The sequence below is a fragment of the Juglans regia genome, chromosome 7 (assembly GCF_001411555.2).
Source record: "Juglans regia cultivar Chandler chromosome 7, Walnut 2.0, whole genome shotgun sequence".
In the NCBI taxonomy this organism is placed as follows: Eukaryota; Viridiplantae; Streptophyta; class Magnoliopsida; order Fagales; family Juglandaceae; genus Juglans; species Juglans regia.
The window spans coordinates 14123588-14144217 of NC_049907.1; the positions used below are offsets into that span (position 1 = coordinate 14123588).

Genomic DNA, 20630 nt, shown 5'->3' on the forward strand with positions numbered 1-20630 from the left:
GGGTTAGAACCGACGCACGGTGACGATAGGGCCGTCGGTAGCCCCGAGCCCGAGCTCGTATGAAACCCATTTTATGGGTCGTTTGCGTGTGTGTGATAGAGAGGGAGAAGGGGGGCTCGTGGTGGCTGGGTCTGCGAGAGGTGGTGGAGGTGCGGTGGCCTGGGTGGTAGCGTACGGGGGCGCAAGTGAAAAGAAATAGGTGAAACCCATTTCGGTTGGGTTATCGTAGGAGAGAGAGAGAGAGCTGCGTGTGGAGGAGATCGGGGAGACTCGCCGATGGTGGCAGTAAGGCTGGACGGCACATGACGGCTCCGAGCTGGGCTGAAGGAGAATCGGGCGTGGGGAGAATCGGGCCAGAGGAGAGAGAGAGAGAGAGAGTGAGGAAAGAGAATAAAAAAAATTAATTTCTTAGTCAGGCATATAGCTATGTAGTGTGTGTAATGTGTGCATAGTTATAGTGACTGTTCTGTAGCATTAATCAATATAATCCGATTGTCCAAATAAAAAACTTAAACTTACGAACATACACCGTATTAAAAAAGAAAAAGTTATTTTGGAAGAGAAATACAAATGACAGCTCAGAAAAAATGAGGAAAAAAAATGCGAACGACTCGAAAACTAGTATTGAGAGCAGCGACTAGCAATCGAGGAAGAATCAAGAAAGTAATTAACGGACGGAGCTCTGATGTCTTGCAATTCCGGCTACTCCTACCCCTCCTCGACAGCTCTGCTTCCTTACAGATAATCATTTGGAATCCCGATTTTATTCTCGGATCCAACATCTTGGCCCTTGAATTTTGCTGCTGATCCAATCCCATACTCCTTTTAAACCGAAGAACGAGTGCCTGAGAGAGAGCGATAATCGTATAATTATTATGGCTACGGCAAAGACGGCTCGGTCCAGAGGCTCGGCGGTGGCGAAAGAGAACGGCCCGAAACTTGAGGAGAGTCTCGGTCTCTTCAAATCTGATAACTTCAACGCCGATGCCTTCGTCCAGTCCCGCTGTTCTCTGAACGAGAAGGTTCGTTTCCTTGGCTCCTTTGTTTTAGCTGTTAGTTCCTGAGAAAACGTTTCTGGAATAACCATCATTCTTTTGGTCTTTTAATATTTGGGCTTGGTTTTTTAAGGACTTAATAGCTGCATCATTCTTTTGGTTCTTTAGTTCGTTTCTTTTATTAGATGATGTGAACGGCATTACTTTCATGAATTTATCTTTGGAGAAGAAAGCTTATTTGTTTCTTATATTTTGAAATATTTTGAGAACAATATGTTTGGGATGGAATTAGTGTGTTTGGATATTATAACAAGACTACTTTAGTTGTAACAGATTAAAGCGGCATCATTTAACACTCGTTGGCAAGGAGGGTTACATCATATTTGTTTCTTTCTAGGTTTAATTATTGCCTATTTTAAAGGAAATGATTGATATAATCCACCCTATTGGATTAAGCTTATTATTTTAAGGTATTGTATGAGCCCGTATTAAGTTCTAAAGGTGGTAGGATTACATTGATTTTAAAGCACTTTGTCGAACTTGCTTACATATTTCATGTCTCTCTTTTCACTCACTGCTAGTGCAGCCAATCACATCGAAAAGTTATAGAGGGACTTCCATTGTGGGGTTTTTAGGGCAAGAGGCAAAGCATCACTTTGGGAGTTGGGCAAGATATGTTCTCCAATTTCTAAGGGTGGCTTTGGATTTCGGAATATGCTAAGGTTTAACCATGCATTATTGAGGTAGTGTCTTTGGTGTTAATAGAATGAGAGAGGCAGAAAGGAACGGGAGATGTTTTGAAGACAAAGAACGATCGTTGGATGAAATTAGGGAATTTTTCTTTAAAAATCTATGTCTTTGGGCTAAGGCTAATGTAATGAATGGGGATGATGTGTTGGAGTTTATCCAGTTTTTTCTATCTTTTTAGTCACTACATGTAGGTATTTCCTCTTGTATACTTCCTGTGTACTTGGGCTATGCCTATTTATGATAATAAAACTCTTATTAATTATAAAAAAAGAAAGAAAGAGAGAGACGACCTGTGGAGAATAGTAGTGGATTCTAGATATGGATGCTTGTGGGTGGGTGTGTTCCATTGGAGTCCAAGGGCCCCACAAGGTGGGATCGTAGAAGTTTTTCCCTACGTTTATAGGGGTGCTCATACTTAAGATGCTTCGCTAGCGGAAAATTTGAAGATTTATAGCGATTATCTTCAATGGAATATAAGCTTCATCAAAGAGGTGCAAGATTAGGGTGGATGTTTTAGTTCTATTCCACTAGATTGAGAAGAGAAGGTGAAGACAAGATACTCTGGGTCCCACCGAAAAGTGGGATATTCAGCATTTGTTCTTTCTATACTACCCTTAATCCTCATGATAGTAACCCATTTCTGTGAAAGAATGTTTGGCGGACAATGGTTTCCTTGAGAGCTGCGTTTTGTGTGCAGATGACCTCTTTAGAGAAGATTCACACTATGAAAAATTTATGGAAGAGACACATCATGGTGGACCATTGGTGTTGTATGTGTAAGAGGAGGAGGGAGTCTATTGATCATCTTCTACTTCATTGTGAGACTACAAGTGCAATGTAGAGTGACTTCCTCAGTCGGATGGGATTGGATTGGGTCATGCCCAGAAGAGTTGTAGATCTATTTTATTTGTAGAGAGGGTTAGGTGGCAGCCTGCAAATTGCAGATGTGTGGAAGATGGTTCCTACCTGCCTCATTTGGTGCATTTGGAAGGAAAAGAATGACAAAATCTTTGAGGATCATGAAAGGAAGTTGGAGGAGCTGAAAACCTTTTTTCAATCAATACTCTTTTGTCTTGGACTATTTCCATAACATTTAGGCCCCCATTTGGATGTTGAGCTGAGTTGAGATGAATGGAATTCTTTATAAATAGTAGTGAGTTGAGATGGTGTAGTGAGTTTTGTGGGACCCACCTAAGATGAGTTTATATGTGTTTGGATGTTAAGATGTGTTTATATGTATTTATGAGAAGTTGAAAAAGGTTGTGGATCTCACGTGTAAAGAGGTGTTGAGCTGAAAAAGGTTGTGGGTCACACGTGTAAAGAGGTTTTGAGTTGAGTTGAGATGAGTTTAGTGATTTGAGAGTTGAGAGTTTGGATTTTAGACTCAGCTTAAAATTAGATTGAATTGAGTTCAACTCAGTTCAGCCGAAACAAGATAGGCCCGAATAATTTAAACCCAGTTAAAGGAAAACGGAAGATTGGATTCAGCTCTGTCCTTATTTCTAGATCCAGGAGAGTATGGAGGGTCAAAAGGAAATCCGGGTTGTTTGAAGCAAGGTCTACATCGGGTATTGGCGTAGAGACATCAGTAATGGAATATCATTCGCCTCATGTAACACAGGATAGACCGATAGTTAGTGCTACACCCTTGGTCCTTGAAGCTCCCTCGTTAGAGTTGAAGGAAAATAGTGTGCCAAGGTCTGAAGGAGAGGTAGGAACCCCAGAAGTGAAGGGACTTGCTGTCACCCCCAGAATCTCCAATAGGGACCATGATACCATTGGAGCGAACCAATGGTGTTGCTGGAGAATTAAAGGGTTTGGCGTTGGTGCCTCATGTAGATGAATGTCTAGAGTCGGGAGTGCAATTGGATACCATGTCTAGGGATTATGTTGCTCCCCTAGTGTCTCTTCCACCAATAGCGGACTGGATTCTGCCTAAAGTTAACGAGATTTAGCAGTTTGTGTGAATTTCACATGGAGGATGTGAAGACCAATTCAATGAACTAATCACTGCGATTGAGGCAAGCTATGCGCTTGAAACCAAAAGTTTCAAGAAAAGCAGGGAGTTACAACGCCTTTCTTGGGCAATCAACTATGAAGTTAAGGGTGGTAGCTCAACTAGAGGGAAGTCTAAAGGGAGGACATTGTGAAGACGGGGAATCAAGGGTTTGGGGTTAGGTGTTCGGGTAGAGTTTTAGTTCTACGAGAAGCAAGGGTTGGGGACTGGTTTGGTGTATTTTGGGTTTTTTTTTTCACGGAATTTTTGGGTCATTAGGAGCTTTTTGGGTCATTTTGGGCAATGTGTTTTCTTGTATACATTCAATGTACTTGTTTTCTCTTTTGATATATAATATTTTTTACGTATGAAAAAAAAATTCAGTTCAATCTAAATTCCAAACAAGGCCTTAACGTTCTAATTCTACATGACTTTCTTGTATCTTTATCTTCTTCCAGATAGGCGTCTCTTCTACCACCAAGGGTGGTGGCTCAATGGTCCTTGGGTTACTCCCAAGTGGTTTGACATGTACTAGGTATTTGGTTTGAATCTGAATATGGATTCACTTTAGACTATTGGTATAGCCGCTTAAGGATTTATTGAATTCCCTAGTGAGGCTGGAGGTTTAAGGTATGGTTCGAACTCGACTTGAGAGAGCGCCTGTGGCTTTCCATCGTCTAGGCCCTTCGTGTCCAAGTCCTAGTGGCTAGGGGGTTACTATGGTCACGCCTAGGTAGGGAAGCCACCTTTGGTTTCTTCCTCCCACCCTTTTCATTCAAGAAAAGAAGATAGGCGTCTCTGTTGTAGATTTCCTATGTACTTAGGTTGTGCCTTTTGTGCTTTTTAACAAAGCATTATCACTTATTAATAAATGCTTTAATTCATGCTTTTAAGTAGAATAATGTATTTATCTAAGGGTGGTTGACTAACCTTGGTTAAAAACACTTTCTCCAACTTACCCACTTATTTATGCCTCTTTTTCCCCTACCGGTTTGTTTTTCCAATCGATTAGAGAAGTTATAGAGAGATTTCTGTTGGAATGGTTTGGGGAAGAATCAAAGTTTCATTTGGTTCATTGGTTCAAGGCCTATTCACCTTTATCTGCAGGAGGTTTGGGGTTCAAGGCTTATTGGCTAAAAGTTTATGAGGCTGTGCAAATGAGAGAGAAAGCTTGTGACTGGTGGTAGTGGATACTAAATACAGTACTTCATGGGGTGGGTGGTGGTCGAATGAGGAGAATGGTCCATATGGTCTTAATGCTCAGGATTTTCTTGTATCTATTTCTTCTCCACCTAGCTAGGCACTCACTCTTGTATACATTAGTCCTGTGTACTCGGGTTTTGCCTATTCTTTTATTCATATTAATAAATTTCCTAATTATCAAAAAATAAACATGGTAGATTGTTCTAGTATTCTCTTTTGGCATGATGTGTGGTGCGCTAATTGATCTCAAAGAAGCTTTTCCATAATTATTTAACATTTTCTGTTCTAAGATAATAGTGGTGGCAGATAATTTACGTCTTTGATGGTTCTCAACAAATGGTGTCTCCTTCAGTACGTGTTTAAGACTAAAGGGGTGTTTGGGGAATGAGATGAGATGAGAAATCTGTGAATAGTAGTAAAATGGTTTGTGAATAGTAATGAAATGGTTTGAGTTAAGATGTTTTATTGGGTTTTGGAAAATGAGAGAAAAATAGTTGAATAAAAATATTATAAAGTTAAAAATATTATTAGAATATTATTTTGTTTTGGGATTTGAAAAAGTTGAACAGTTTTTTGTGTTTTGTTTGTAAGTTTGAGAAAATTGTAATGATTAGATGAAAAAGTTGAAAATTTGAAATTGAAAAGTGTTTGTGTTTGAGTTATGTTTGAGAAAGAAATTATGAAAAAATTTGAGATGAGATGGGATGTGTTTCCAAACAATCCCAACATATTTTATCTTTTTATTTCCTTCCCATATCAATTATATTCTATACAGATGAGAGGCAGAGAAGACAATCTGTGTGTGTGTGTCTATATATATATATATATATATATCTATATATATATATATATAGAGAGAGAGAGAGAGAGAGAGATTAGATCGGCTATATATATATATATATAGATATTGGAGAAGAGTAGATCGGCTAGAACCCTTCTAAACATGGAGTCATTGAGGTCAAATCCTTTTATGATGCATTGTATCCTCATGCTAGACCTTCCTTTTCTTGTTGGTGTATTCGTAGGACTAAAGCTCTACAAAGGATGATTTTTTTTTGGATAGCTACCCTTAGAAAAGATTTTTGCTTTGGATAATTTAAGAACAAATGTTTATTGCTAATTGAGTAGTGTTGTATGTGCAATAGATGTGGGCAATCTTTTGACCATTTTTTGCTTCATTGTGAATTTGAAAAATGCTTTGTGTTATCATACTTCTCATCTATTTGGGGTGGCTTTGGTTTATTCCTTTAAGTTTGGTGGATCTACTTGCATATTGTAAAGGATAGTTTGATCTCCACCATTGTGAAACTTTTTGGACATTGACTCCGTCCTGCCTAACGTGGCATATATTAAGAGAACAAAATGATTGGTGTTATGAAGACTGTGAGAAATCAACGGATGGTTTCAAATTGGGGCGCCCCCTCCTTAAAACCTTTTTGCATGAGTGACCTCCTTTAAAACCCTTTTCTGACCCTCCTGCCTAAAGGTGGACCTTGGGAAGTCCGAGATGGTTCCGATGGGTGTTGTGCACAATATTAGAGGTTTGGCAAGTACTTTGGGTTGGAAGGTGGGTTCTTTATTGATGAAATACCTGGGTCTTCCTTTGGGGCTGCTTTTTTTTTTTTTTTTGATAAGTAATAGATTATATTAATAAGAATAGGCATAACCCAAGTACACCGGGGATATACAAGAGTTTACACCTAGTTAAGAGGAAGAGAGAGAAACAAGAAACTCATGAAAATCTAGGCCTTTACAATATACAACATTCGCCCATAGGAACAAACTTTTAACAAAGAGCAATCTAATCTCCTCCAATGTTTGCTCTTTATCTTCAAAAGTCTGATCAATCTGCTCCTTCCATAGGCACCAAAGAATACATATAGGTTTGTGGAATTTTGCCCAAATTCTTCCAACTGGCCAGAATCTCAGCGACCATAGTAGGCATAACCTAGGCTAACTCCAATCTTCTAAAAACATTATCCCAAAGTGATCTAGCGACCTCACAATGCAGTAGAAGATGATCCACAGTCTCACCATTCTTTTTGCACATACAACACCAATCCACAATAATTACCCGACATTTTCGTAGGTCATCCATAATCAAATTCTTGCTCAGAGAAGCTGTCAAAGCAAAAAAGTTTTCCTTAAGAGGCACCTTATTTCTGTAAATACTTTTCCATGGAAGATATGTTACGGATTGATGAGGGTCTTATAAAAGAAGCTGACAGAAAAAGCGCCTTTTCTAGCGGCTATCCACCAGAACTTACTTATCCATTCCCTGAGTGCTCAATCTCTTGGCATACAAGGTTCTGAAAAAATCAGCAAAGCTTTCAACTTCCCAATCATGGGCCACTCTCATAAAGTTCACATTCCATTGGATTGAGCCACCAGACATCTCCATGAGAGTCATCACGGATGCTTCCTATTCACAAGCAATCATGAAAACTATAGGGAATGTGTCCTTAAGGGCTCGATTTCCACACTATAAGTCATGCCAGAACTGTATTCTAGATTCATCACCCATCACGATCCTAGTGTGTCGAGCATAACCCCCCCCCCCCAAAACAAAAAAAAAAAAAACCTCTTCGAATGTGTTTCCAAACTCACACTCCATACATCCCTTGTATCTCCCTAGTACTCCACTCCCTCCAACATACACCCATACTTAAAAATCAATTGCCAACTTCCATAAAGCTTCCCTCCCCATGTTATACCGCCAAAACCATTTTCTAAGAAGAGCTCGATTGAATACCCTTAAGTCTCTAATTCTCAACCCACCAGTAGAAATTGGATAGCAAACCTTATCCCACTTGACCAGGTGGAACTTAAACTCGTCCCCCGACCCACTCCAAAGAAAATCACATTGAAGTTTCTCTATTCGGATTGCCACACTAGCCGGAATTGGGAACAAAGATAAGAAAAAATGAGTTGGTAAATCGGATAGCATGCTCTTGACTAGGGTGGTCCTACCACCTATTGACAAATACAATCTCTTACAGCCTGCAAATCTGTGTTCAATCTTCTCTATTATTTTATCCCATATAAATCTAGCCCGGAAAGAGGCCCCTAAAGGAAGGCCAAGGTATTTCATGGGAAATGAAGAGACGTTGCATCCAAGAATGTTGTCCAGCTACTAGTGATTATGAACGTTTCCAACTGGAACCAACTCCGACTTGGATAGATTCACTTTCAATCTGGACACAGTTTCGAAGCAAAGTAGGAGTGCCCTTAAAGAACGCATATGATTTTGGTCTACCTTATAAAATATCGAAGTGTTATCTACAAACAACAAATAAGAAATGTTAAGAGTGTCCCAATTGGTGTCACCAATCGAAACTCCAGCCATAAAGCCATTGTCAACCATAACGGATATTATTTTGCGAAGCGCCTCCATAACAACAACAAAGAGAAGCGGGGACAGTGGATCACCTTGTCTTAGATTGCGTGAACTGGTAAAGAAACCAGCTGGACTGGCATTCACCAAAACCAAGAACCTCGCAGTCGAGATGCAATATCTAATCCATGAGCACCATCTCTCCCTAAATCCTCACATTCCAAGCAAATATAGTAGGAAGTCCCAGTTAACATGATCGTAAGCTTTCTCCATATCCAGCTTGCATAAACATCCTGTTCTCCATATTTTAGTCTGCTATCTAAACATTCATTGGCACTTAGTACTGAATCCAATATTTGTCTTCACTTTAGAAAGGCGTTTTGGGGTCTCAAAATAATCCTTCCAAGACCTCCACCAAGGGGTTTGCTAAGACCTTGGAGATAATCATATACACCCTATTCACAAGACTAATAGGCCGAAAATCTTTAACATTCAAAGCCCCAACCTTCTTGGGAATAAGCGCAATAAAAGTGGCATTGAGACTTTTCTCGAACTTACTAAATTAGAAAAATTCTTGGAAAACCTTCATCAAATCATCCTTCACCACCTCTCATCGAAAGGCCTTACCAGCCAGGCAACACTTTGCTGCTCACTATTCTCAAATGATAGTCCATCGAGTTTTGGCAACCACACTACCTACTCGGTTAGTAATTGTTAAAAAAAAACCAGCAACATGCTCTTGAATCATTGGAAGCTCTGTCGACATAGCACCATCAACGTTTAACATCTCAACATCTCAATGTTGAGGACTATGGGAATTGGCCACTATATGGAAACACTCCATGCTTCGATCTCCTCCAAATACCTTATTGGAGGAGATTTCATGGTGCCAAAAATCTATAGATAGTGCCCGACCCTCCTCTACCCTCTCTACCTCCTGTAATTCCTCCAATAAAGACTTCTTCCGATCGCCTGTCTCCAAAAACTTGTGGATTCCATATCTTGAGATCTCTTTTCAAAGCTTTCAGCTTACCTGCAAAAACAAAACTTGGGGTGCCATGGATTAGATAGGAGGACCACCATTGCCTAATCCTTCGACAAGGCCTTTAGTTTTCAGTTACATATTCTCGAATTTGAAATACCTATGCCCTCCACGAATACTTTCACAATCCGACAAGATAGGAAAATGATCCGAGCATAGGCGAGTTAGTCTTTTCTGACACGAATAATGGGTTTCCCTATTTGAGGGGACAAAAAACCTGTCCAATCTAGACCATGCTTGATTGTTTGACCACGTCTACGCTCCACCCATGAGAGGGATGTCCACCATACCCAAGTCAAATATAAAATCCAAGATAGTCAATATGAATACTAATCTCATTTCATTTGATTTCTTCGGTTGGACTGCCTCTCTCGGGAAAATATTGAAAATGGATGACTTAAGGAAGCATGGACTTTTTTTTTTTAAGGAAGCATGGACTTATTGTTATGGATTGATGCTATATGTGTAGGAAAAGTGAAGAATCTGTGGATCATATATTACTTCATTGTGAGGTGTCAAGGGTGTTATTGGATGAGATCTTTAGTAGGACCGGATTTGGATGGCTGATGTCTAGGAGGGTGGTGGATCTCTTTGCTTGTTGGGAATGGCTTCAAATCAATCCCCAAATTTCTGTGGTTAGGAAAATGATTCATTTATGTCTAATGTGGTGTATTTGGCTTGAAAGGAATGGCCAGAGCTTTGAAGATAGGGCATTTTTGGATGAGCTTAGGTGTTTACTTTTATACATTATTTCTTTGGGCTTTTGTTATTGTATTCAATGGAGCTGGGTTTCATGACTTTCCTGTATCATTTTCTAGCCCCTAGCTTGTACTAGGTGTTCTCTTTTGTATACTTCCTATGTACTTAGGCTACACCTATTTATTTGATTCATTAAAACTTTACCTTACCAATAAAAAAAGTTGTGCTACATGTATTCCATATAGTATTTTCTTCTTCCTTTTTCTTCCTGAATGATTTTTGCAAGTTCCAAGCTGGTGAAACATCTTAGTTGGCCAATTTTTTGTGTTTTTTTATTTTTGTGGATTTCTTTTGCCTCCTGAAGTCTGCATTATTTAGTTAATGACTCGTACTAATTTGTTATGCCAATTAGTCTTATACAATAGTTATACTTGGCATACAAACTATTTAAGATGCACTAAAGTTTCGTTCTACTGCTTTTAGGAGTAATTTTGTCAACCTAATTCCTCATATCAAGAAACAACATTTCTTTTGTTTAAAATAACATCGGAAACCTCTTGTGATAATATCTGCTGCTATTTGTAGGATATAAAGCAATTATGTTCGTACCTTTTAGATCTCAAAAGAGCTTCTGCTGAAGAAATGCGAAGAAGTGTCTATGCTAATTATGCCGCCTTCATACGGTGAGTTATTGTTTATCTGTTTATTAATATTAAAAATGGTCAAGATCACATTGAGTAAATTGTTTAATGCACCTTCTGAGCCTTTTGGCTTTGTTGTAAAACAATGGCAACCTTGTCTTCACGTATTGATGTGCTTCTTTAATTGCTTTACAGCTCTATGGGCATTTTGTTTTGTTCTGTGCAATATTGTTTCAATATGTTGTGTCCAGTTCTTCTTCTTCTTCTACTTCTTCTCAAAGAGTTGCTTTTGTTGGTTTTATTAAATTAATGCTTACTGCTACTTCGATGACTATGTTGACTCATGGTTTTTCCTCATTTAACTTCTAAAATTTAATACTACTTGCTGATATAGGCTACTGCCAATGTTCTTTTCACTAATAACACTTTGGTTTGCTTTATTTTAAGAAGTATATGAAACTATTGAGATTATGTGGAAAAAAAGTGGTGAGAATTTTGTCAATATTGCTCTGCCCAGTTGAATACCTTTCTTGTGGTATATGTCTCACATACTTTTGTAGCACCCTTAGTGTAAAATGTACTCCGTTATTAACTTTAATTTGGTGGTGGCCATTGTAACATCTTTGACCTTGCATACTTCCAATGCAAATGATTAAATGGATGAAGAATAGGAGTAAAAGGCAAAATATCTTAGAACGAACTAGGGCATCCATAGGAAATGTGGATGCCTCGAAAGAAGTTGCTTTTGGGGAATAGTTGGGAACTTTGTTTTATTTTCAGATATTTTTTAATCAAATAATTGATAGAAGTTAGCATTCTGCTGGCAAAAATTTTCCTCCCACTGCCCCAACACACATATTCAGCTTTTTGTAAATGGTGCAAGTATATTAACTTTTAGTATCTTTACGTACTGTTTTAACCTTGCAGTCTTTTTATATTTTTCTGGGGTTACCTCAATATTATTACTTGTCTTATCATTAGTTAAGATCTGAGTTAGCCGAAATCAATAGCAGTACTTAATATGTTGATTCAGTATATATTGTAGTGGAAGTAATGTGTACTTCTTACAGCACATCCAAAGAGATCTCAGATTTAGAGGGGGAGCTTTCTTCGATCAGAAACCTGCTATCTACTCAGGCTGCTTTAATTCATGGTTTGTCTGAGGGAGTCCACATTGATTCCTTATCTGTCCCCGTTGCAAAAGGTTCAGCAGTTAACAGTTTATATATTTATGAAGGCAGCGAACCTTCAGAACTGGAGAAATGGTTGATAGAATTCCCTGATCTATTGGATGTTCTGTTAGCTGAGAGGAGAGTGGATGAAGCTTTGGCTGCCCTCAGTGAAGGAGAGCGTGTAGCTTCTGAAGCAAAACAAATGAAAACACTAACCCCAGCTGTACTAATGTCTCTACAGACCTCTATTATTGAGCGTAGACAAAAGTTAGCTGACCAGCTTGCTGAAGCTGCTTGTCAGCCTTCCACGCGTGGTGACGAACTTCGTGAAGCTATATCAGCTCTTAAACAGCTTGGAGATGGCCCTCGTGCTCACAGTTTGCTACTTAATGCACATTTACAAAGATATCAGTATAATACGCAAGGCCTTCGCCCATCAAGCACCTCATATGGAGGAGCATATACTGCTGCTCTCTCACAGCTGGTGTTCTCTGCTATTGCTCAAGCTGCAAGTGATTCGTTGGCTATTTTTGGTCAGGAACCCGCTTATACTTCTGAGCTTGTCATGTGGGCTACAAAGCAAACAGAGGCTTTTGCACTTCTCGTTAAAAGATATGCATTAGCTTCATCAGCAGCAGCTGGAGGTTTAAGAGCTGCTGCAGAGTGTGTTCAGATAGCAATAGGCCATTGTTCATTGTTGGAAGCTCGTGGCTTGGCTCTTTGTCCTATGCTCTTGAGGCTCTTTAGGCCCAGCGTTGAACAAGCACTGGATGCTAATTTAAAAAGAATTGAAGAGAGCACTGCTGCTCTGGCTGCTGCTGATGATTGGATACTCACATGCCCTCCAGCTACACGTCAATCTGGCAGGCCTTCAAGCACATCCCTTGGCAGTGCAACAGCGTTTCAACATAAACTTACAAGTAGTGCCCATCGGTTCAATTTGATGGTCCAGGTGAACTATATACGTTTCCGGCCAAAGTTTCAAATAACTGATTTGTCATCTCTCTCTTTCTCTCTCTCATGTACCTATGTGTGTGTTTGTGTGCATTCCATTCCATTATGCACGCATTTGTGTAGTCAATGAAATTTCCCCTTCTGTGTTGAGGACAAGATTGATGGTATTGATATACGATACAAGATTATGTTGCTTCCTCGCCCTTTGGTCTTGAATAAGTTTTTGCAAAATTAATACTTATAAAAAAAAAGTTTTTGCAAAATTAATCTCTTTGCAAAGTACAAACTTAGTTTTTACTCTCTTTTCACTAAACATTCTTCAAGCTATTAACATTTTCCCAACATGGGGGGGGACAAGTTTCGTGCTCCAACTATCGGTGCTTCACACTTTGCATCCCAAACTACTAAATTTGACACATTGTATCTTAAACTAGCAAAAAGTTGTTATGTGCACTCTCCATTACAATCCAACCATCAAAATTGTCACTCACTATTTTTCAATTTTTAATAGTTGGAGGATGCAACATATCAGTTTAATTAGTTTGGGATGTAGTGTAAAATGCTTAGTAGTTTAGTGTGCTAGGTCTATATTCCTTTTTATTATTATTATTTTACTTATCATCCTGCAATAAGAGTGCCTTGTCATTTAATCTAGCTTTCCTTTTGTTGCAATATAAATGTCAATACCATATGCATCTTTTATGCTCTTTTTGGTCTTAGCACTAGGCATTTACTTGTTAGACTATTCTTGTGTTATGGTTTGTCTATTTGGTTTTAAGAGACACGTTGATGTACATTTGTCAAGATTGTGTTACGTATATGTATGTCATACAATCTTGATGATCTCATCTTAAATGAGAGAGCAGATTACAGCATTTTGGTAGCTTGAGGGTGCAACATGTCAATTTTGGTAGTTATGATACAAAGTGTAAAACACCTTGTAGTTATATGAAGTGTGTTTTTCCCTTTTCATTGTTATACATATCATCCTGCAAGAAGAGAGCCTTGTCGTTTAATCTAGTTTGTTGCAAGATAAATATCAATATGGTATGCATCTTCTATGGTCTTTTTTGTCTTACACTATGCATTTACTTGGTTGGCCATTCCTATGCTATTTGTTATTTTGTTTGGTTTTAAGCCTCTTTTTTCTCTTTCTGAGATGCAATAAAATAACATTCTCAGTGGCCTGGGCAGAGAAAAGTATAAATATGTGTGCAATTAATGTATCATTCAAGTGTAGCTTCTTTTCCAATAAGATATCTTCTTCACAATCCGGAGTATAATTTGTTACTACTAGTTCGTGTTCAGTAATGTTCTATATATTTACCGTCCATTGTTCTCGAGTCTTGCTTATTGGGGAGTTCTGATTGACATTATGCTTGTTGCCTCTTCTTTCCTTTTTGGGGAGGTCTGGGGGTTCCATTATGGTGCTTTATTCCCACAATTAGCTGTTTGGCTGTATCTTTCACTTTCTCGTACAGGATTTCTTCGAGGACGTGGGACCACTGCTAAGTATGCAGTTAGGAGGTCAAACACTGGAAGGCTTGTTTCAAGTATTCAACTCATATGTGAGCATGCTCATAAAGGCATTACCAGGTTCAATGGAGGAAGAAGCAAACTTTGAGAGTTCTGGGAATAAAATTGTCCGAATGGCTGAGACTGAAGCTCAGCAGATGGCATTGCTAGCAAATGCATCATTATTAGCGGATGAACTGCTCCCACGTGCAGCCATGAAACTATCTCCTCCCAATCAGGTTACTTACAGGGGTGATAATCGTAGAAGACCTCTGGATAGGCAGAACCGTCATCCTGAGCAAAGAGAATGGAAAAAGCGACTTGTGAATTCAGTTGACCGATTAAAGGATACTTTTTGTCAACAGCATGCTTTAGATCTCATTTTTACAGAAGAAGGTGATAGCAATCTTACGGCAGACATGTACCTAAATACGGATATCAATGTGGATGAATTTGAGTGGTTTCCGTCACCAATATTCCAGGTACTTTTTTTATTTTGTTTATACTTATGTAAGTGATGAGTTTGTGCTTTCTCATTCTATAACATCCTAATGTTTCTGGTCTACTGAAAAAGTACACAGTTTCGATCATTTCTGTTAGTAGACACATGCACAGGTGGTCCCGTGCACAGATCTATAAATTCTATTGCCATTCAAGCATCTAGAAAGTAAAGAGCTCACAATTTGCATAAATTAGTTGTTTCGCCTGTCAGATTTCAGGTGACCAAACTATGACTTATGACAACAGAACCACAAAACGAGCTTTTTGTTACGAGTCGTTCCCTGGATCAGATTGGGCATTACATTTATTGATTTTTGTTACTTTTTATTGCCCTTCCCAATTATAATCAAATACCATAATTGGCCTTTACTCAACTTGTTTCTGGATAAAAAGAAATTGATGGGCCTCGAGCTCCCTTGGTGGTCATGGGATCCTCCCATGTCCACCAACCATTTCTTATAAATTTGATTGAACGACAATTATGTCCTTCAGTTACAATCATTTATTTACTCAACAGTCAAACATGCAGTCATTCCTTTCATTTCTTTTCTTTCCATTTAGCCTTTCCTTTCCTCATCTTTCATTCATTTAAAATATATAGTCATACTATATACATATCAGGCAACCAACAGTCATACATGTCACATATCATATGCATCACATTAATAATAAGGGTTCATGTAGGGCTAGCAAAAATCGTCTATATGTATATACTTGTGAACATGTATATACAGTTATGAAATGAAAATTTTCAGTTACATAAAATGATGCGAAAATGCATGATCATAGTCACTTAACTCGAGCCTTATGCAAAATTAACTTAAATGCACGTGTTACAAGGCACCTGATGGAACATATCATAATTCAGACAATCGAATAAGCACTTTCTTGTGTGTAATAAAATACGAATATAAAACATGCAGCTACGCCTAAAGGCTTCCTGTGACTTCTAAAATTCCTCTTAACTCAGCCCTAATTACCGGTATGACTTTAAAAACCTTACGACTTGCACTCTTCCTTTTATAGCAGTCGGATCTTGGTGGTTTATGGTGAACTGGGTTGTGGGTCTGGGGTGTTTTCAGGTCATGCATATGGTTAGATCCATTACAAGGGTCTTGGGTTGGATTGGGCCATGGGCTTAATCTTTTGTCTTTGTTTAAGACATGGCTTGGGTCGCTACCCAATGCTAACCGATCTCAAACTTACTTCTAAATGTCAGATTTGGTCGAATACCTCTTTGAAGTGCTTCCTTCTCATTATATAAAAAATAGTTCCAAAAATAATTACAAAGATAAGATTGAGAATTCAATTTGAATCTCAACAAACTACATCTTTATCTTATCTAAACTAACCTGACTTTATCCTATCTAAATATGTACAAGTTTAATTTAAATACAAGATAAGATTAGTAAATAAATCCTAATCTATTTGAAATTCAGTTTTGCTGTATCCCAGTAAAATAGGAGATTAGTTGCCATGTAACCTTAGCCGCAACCCAGTAAAATAGGAGATTAGCTGCCTAGCTGCCGTATCTTAAAGAAAACCCTAGTTTTCCTTTGGTACCCTCCATCAAATTGATGCTAGTGAGTCGACTAGTAGCAATTTGCTAACTAGGCATTGATGATGTTGTTGAGTCAAAGCTTTGGTGAAGATATTAGCTACTTGGTATTCAGTGGACACATGAGGGAGAATGATAGCTTTAGACTCATAGGCATCTCGGATATAGTGATAATCAACCTCGATGTGCTTCGTACGTTCATGAAAAATTGGGTTGGCTACAATTTGAATGGGTTGGCTACAATTTGAATGGCACTTGTATTATCACCATGAAGAGGTGTGGGATTTGCCTGTGCAAAGTCAAGCTCTGAAAGAATACCACGCAACCACATAATTTCCGAACATGTAGCAGACATTGCCCGATATTCAGCCTCTGTAGATGACTTAAATACATAATTTTGCTTCTTACACTTCTAAGAGATAAGAGAATCCCCAAGGAAGACACACCATCCAGTAGTAGAACGTCGAGAGTCCGGACATCTAGCCCAATCTGCATCACTGTAGGCAACTAATTGAAGAGAAGAACCCTTAGGAAAAAACAGTCCACAATTAGGAGTCCCAAGTAGATAGCGAATAATCCGACGAACAACTACAAAATGAAGATGTCGAGGAGAATCCATGAACTTACTAACAGTGCAGACAACATAGGAAATATCAGGGTGTGTGATGGTGAGATAAATCAAGCTTCCAACCAACTTACGATATAAGGTAGGATCCGAGAGAAGTTCACCTTCTTCTTTCCTATACTTAACATTCACCTCCTGAGGAGTATCAACTGGAGTAGTATCTTCCAATCTCCCTAACTGAATTAGGTCTTGAATATACTTGTGTTGATTGAGAAATAAACCATGTGGCTGAGACCTAACTTCCAACCTACAAAGTAGGTAAGATCCCCAAGATCCTTCATGTGAAACACATTATGAAGATGTTGCTGAAGTTTTTGAATCAAAAGTCCATCTGAACCAGAGATGATAATATCATCTACATATGCCGATAAAAATACTACTCCAGCATCGCCCTTGTGCCAAAATAAGGAAGCATCATACTTACTTTGCTTAAAAGAAAACCCTAGCAAAGTATTGTGAAATTCTCAAACCAAGCTCGAGGAGCTTGTTTAAGACCATACAAAGACCTCTTCAATACAAACAGCCATAAGAGAGGAAATAGGCTTACCATATAGAAGTTTCATATAGATATCTTCTTTTAGATTGCCATGCAGTCTTGACATCCATTTGATGTAATTGCCAAGATTTAGAAGCAGCAAGAGCAAGTAACAAGCGAACAATAGTCATCTTGGCAACCGGAGCAAAAGTCTCATCATAATCTATGCCATACTCTTGGTGATTCCCTAAAGCAACCAATCTAGCTTTGTATCGTTCCAGTGAGCCATCGGAACGAAGCCTTACGGAGTATACCCAATTACTACCAATTGGTTTGATAGAAGGAGGACATTGTACCACATCCCAGGTCTAATTAGCCGCAAGTGCATCAAGTTTTGTCTGCATTGCTTGCTGCCAGCACTCATGTTCCATTGTCTGTTTGTAACAAGAAGGGATAGCAATGGAAGATAATGTAGCAATCATAGGAGTGGGGGAAGAAAAACCATACCGATTTGATAGGTGAGAGACACGGGTAGATTTTTGAGGAATAGAAGCAGCAGGAAATATGGTGGATGTTGGATTAGGTGCCGGAGTATGAGAATCTTTCGAAGCCATAGGAGACTCAGCTAAAGGGGTGCTATGACGTCGAGTGTAGACAATACCAGGTTTATACCGAGCCATTGGAGCAGAAGAGGTTTCAGGAATGGGCATAGGGAAGGGCTCGGGCCCATCATGAAGAATTGAAAAACTAGTTGAGATAGGATCAACATGAGAGAAAAAATTGCTGATTTTCAAAAAATAAAACATTCCTGGAAATTTAAATTCTTCGTGCATTAGGATCATAACAAAGAAATCCTTTTTGAGTGGAACTATATCCAAGAAAAGCACACTTAACAGATTGAGTAGTCAATTTATGTCTTTCATGTGGTGGAAGATGAACGAAACACACACAACCAAAGATATGCAAAACAGAATAATTAGGAGTGTGACCAGACAATATGGAATAGGGAGAAACATTATGTAAAACTGGTGTGGGCAATCTATTATTTAAATGGACAGCAGTAGCTAATGCTTCACACCAAAAACGAGATGGAACGGATGAGTCAATAAGAAGAGTCGGAACCATATCAAGTATATGACGATTCTTATGCTCAGCTACCCCATTTTGTTGTGGTGTAGATGCGCAAGAACGTTGAGAAAGAGTACCTTTTTCTTGAAGCAAATTCTGAAATTCATGAGACATATATTCACCCCCAGAATCAGATCGTAAGACCTTGATAGAGGAAGCAAATTGTGTCTGAATGAGTGCAAGAAAGGCCTTGAAAACAGAAAATACTTCACTTTTAGTACGGAGAAAATAGATCCAAGTGAATCTACTGCAATCATCAATAAAAGTAACAAAATACTTGTAGTGAGCATGTGATAACAGGAGATATACCCCAAACATCGCTATGAATTATATCAAACACCCGAGAAGCATGAGAACCAGATTGTGGGAATGGTAGCACTTTACTTTTGGCAAGTTTGCAAGAGGTACAATCAAAAGAAATTGTTTCCATTGAAACAGAATTTTTATTGTCAATAGCACCAGATTTAAACAAAGTTTGGAGTACATTAGGATTGGGATGCCCTAAACGTCGATGCCAATCTTTAGTACTTATTTTGACAGCGTTACAAGAAATAAAGGAACTAGATGCAATAGAAGTTGAACTAGGATTTATTGGAAATAGCCGACCCTCCTTAGGACCCCTCGCGATCATCCTCCCAAACACTTGATCCTGTACAACACAACCAGAAGATGAAAAAGAGACATTACAATTATTTTCAACAAGCTGTCCAACGGAAAGTAAACTTGTGGAGAGAGTAGGAGAAACCAAAACATTTCGAATGACAGGGGACATATTGTGTAACAATGTGGAATTATTAGTCATATGATTTGAGGCACCAGAATCTATTAGCCAAGAATTAGGGGAGGACTTTGGTTTACCTGAGATGCCTAAAGCAGAAAATGCAGAAATTATCATTTGTTGTACCTTATCGGGAGTAAGAGTAGTAGAACTGGAACCAGCAAGTGCTGAAGCATGAGTGGCAGCAGCAGGGGCTGAAGAAGAGGATGCACTCGAGATATCAACAGAGGTGGAATAGGCACTCTCTGGCTTCCGAGGAGGTCGGATTGGGCAGTCCTTGATAATATGTCCAGATGTTTTACAATAGTTACAAAATTTCTTTGGACAGTGGGTGGCAATGTGACCAAATCCCTTGCAACTATAGCATTGTGTAGTGCTATAGTCTCGGCCCTTGGATTTTCCTTGTGCTGTAAATGCCACTTGAGCAAGAGATGCAAGCTGTTGTTCCATCGTACTCTGAGTAAGTAACCTTTGCTCCTCCCGAAGCAAATCTCCCAAACAATCATCAAGAGAAGGAACTGGATCTCTATTCATTAATTGAGAACGAACATATTCAAAATCTGAACGTAGTTTCATAAGAACCTGATCCCTCCTACTAGTTTCATGCACACTTTGCATATGAGGGAGGCCATCGGCAGGGATAGAAGAATACACAATGTCAGTGTATTCAGCCCACAGATCTGAAAAACCAGAATAGAAGTCCTCCACTGATAAGCCACCTTGAGAAAAATTAGCCATCTCAAATTCCAACTGAAATCTTTGAGCGGAATTATTCTGAGTGTAGATTCTCTTCAAATACTCCCACATAGCCTTGGAGGTTTTGTAGGGTCATAGATTGAGGATGATGTGAGGCTCAATAGAACCTTGGATCCAAGACATGATCTTGGCATCCTTGACCCCAGAGTTCTTTACCCTTGACAAGAAGCTGAAAGTGAAATGCCCAAGCAGAAAATTGTTTTCCATTGAACCGAATGCACAAGGAATCAGATTTTTCAAATGCCATGAAAACAGACCAAGAGCAAGAAAAGAAAGCCTGCTGCCATGAAATAGAGGACCCCAGGAAAATCAAGAAACTAGAAGCAGCCTCTAGAAAAAAAATAGAAAACAGAAACCCTAAAGATTTTAGGGTTGGCCGAGGAAGTGCAAAAAAATAGGAAATCAGAGTAGCTCTGATACCATGTCAGATTTGGTCGAATACCTCTTTGAGGTGCTTCCTTCTCATTATATAAAAAATAATTCCAGAAATAATTACAAAGATAAGATT

General features: G+C 38.8%; 1 protein-coding gene across 1 annotated transcript in view; it reads left to right on the forward strand.

The window, feature by feature from the left end:
* The first annotated feature begins 561 nt into the window (after positions 1 to 561).
* The window catches only part of LOC109013836 (exocyst complex component EXO84B-like), a 30192-nt gene continuing 10123 nt past the window's right edge, over positions 562 to 20630 (forward strand). Inside the window, exons 1-4 of the mRNA XM_018996049.2 lie at positions 562 to 1022; positions 10605 to 10702; positions 11731 to 12784; positions 14268 to 14783. Coding sequence (XP_018851594.1) covers positions 876 to 1022; positions 10605 to 10702; positions 11731 to 12784; positions 14268 to 14783 — 1815 coding nt within the window. The 5' untranslated portion in view covers positions 562 to 875. The remainder of the gene's footprint in view (positions 1023 to 10604; positions 10703 to 11730; positions 12785 to 14267; positions 14784 to 20630) is intronic.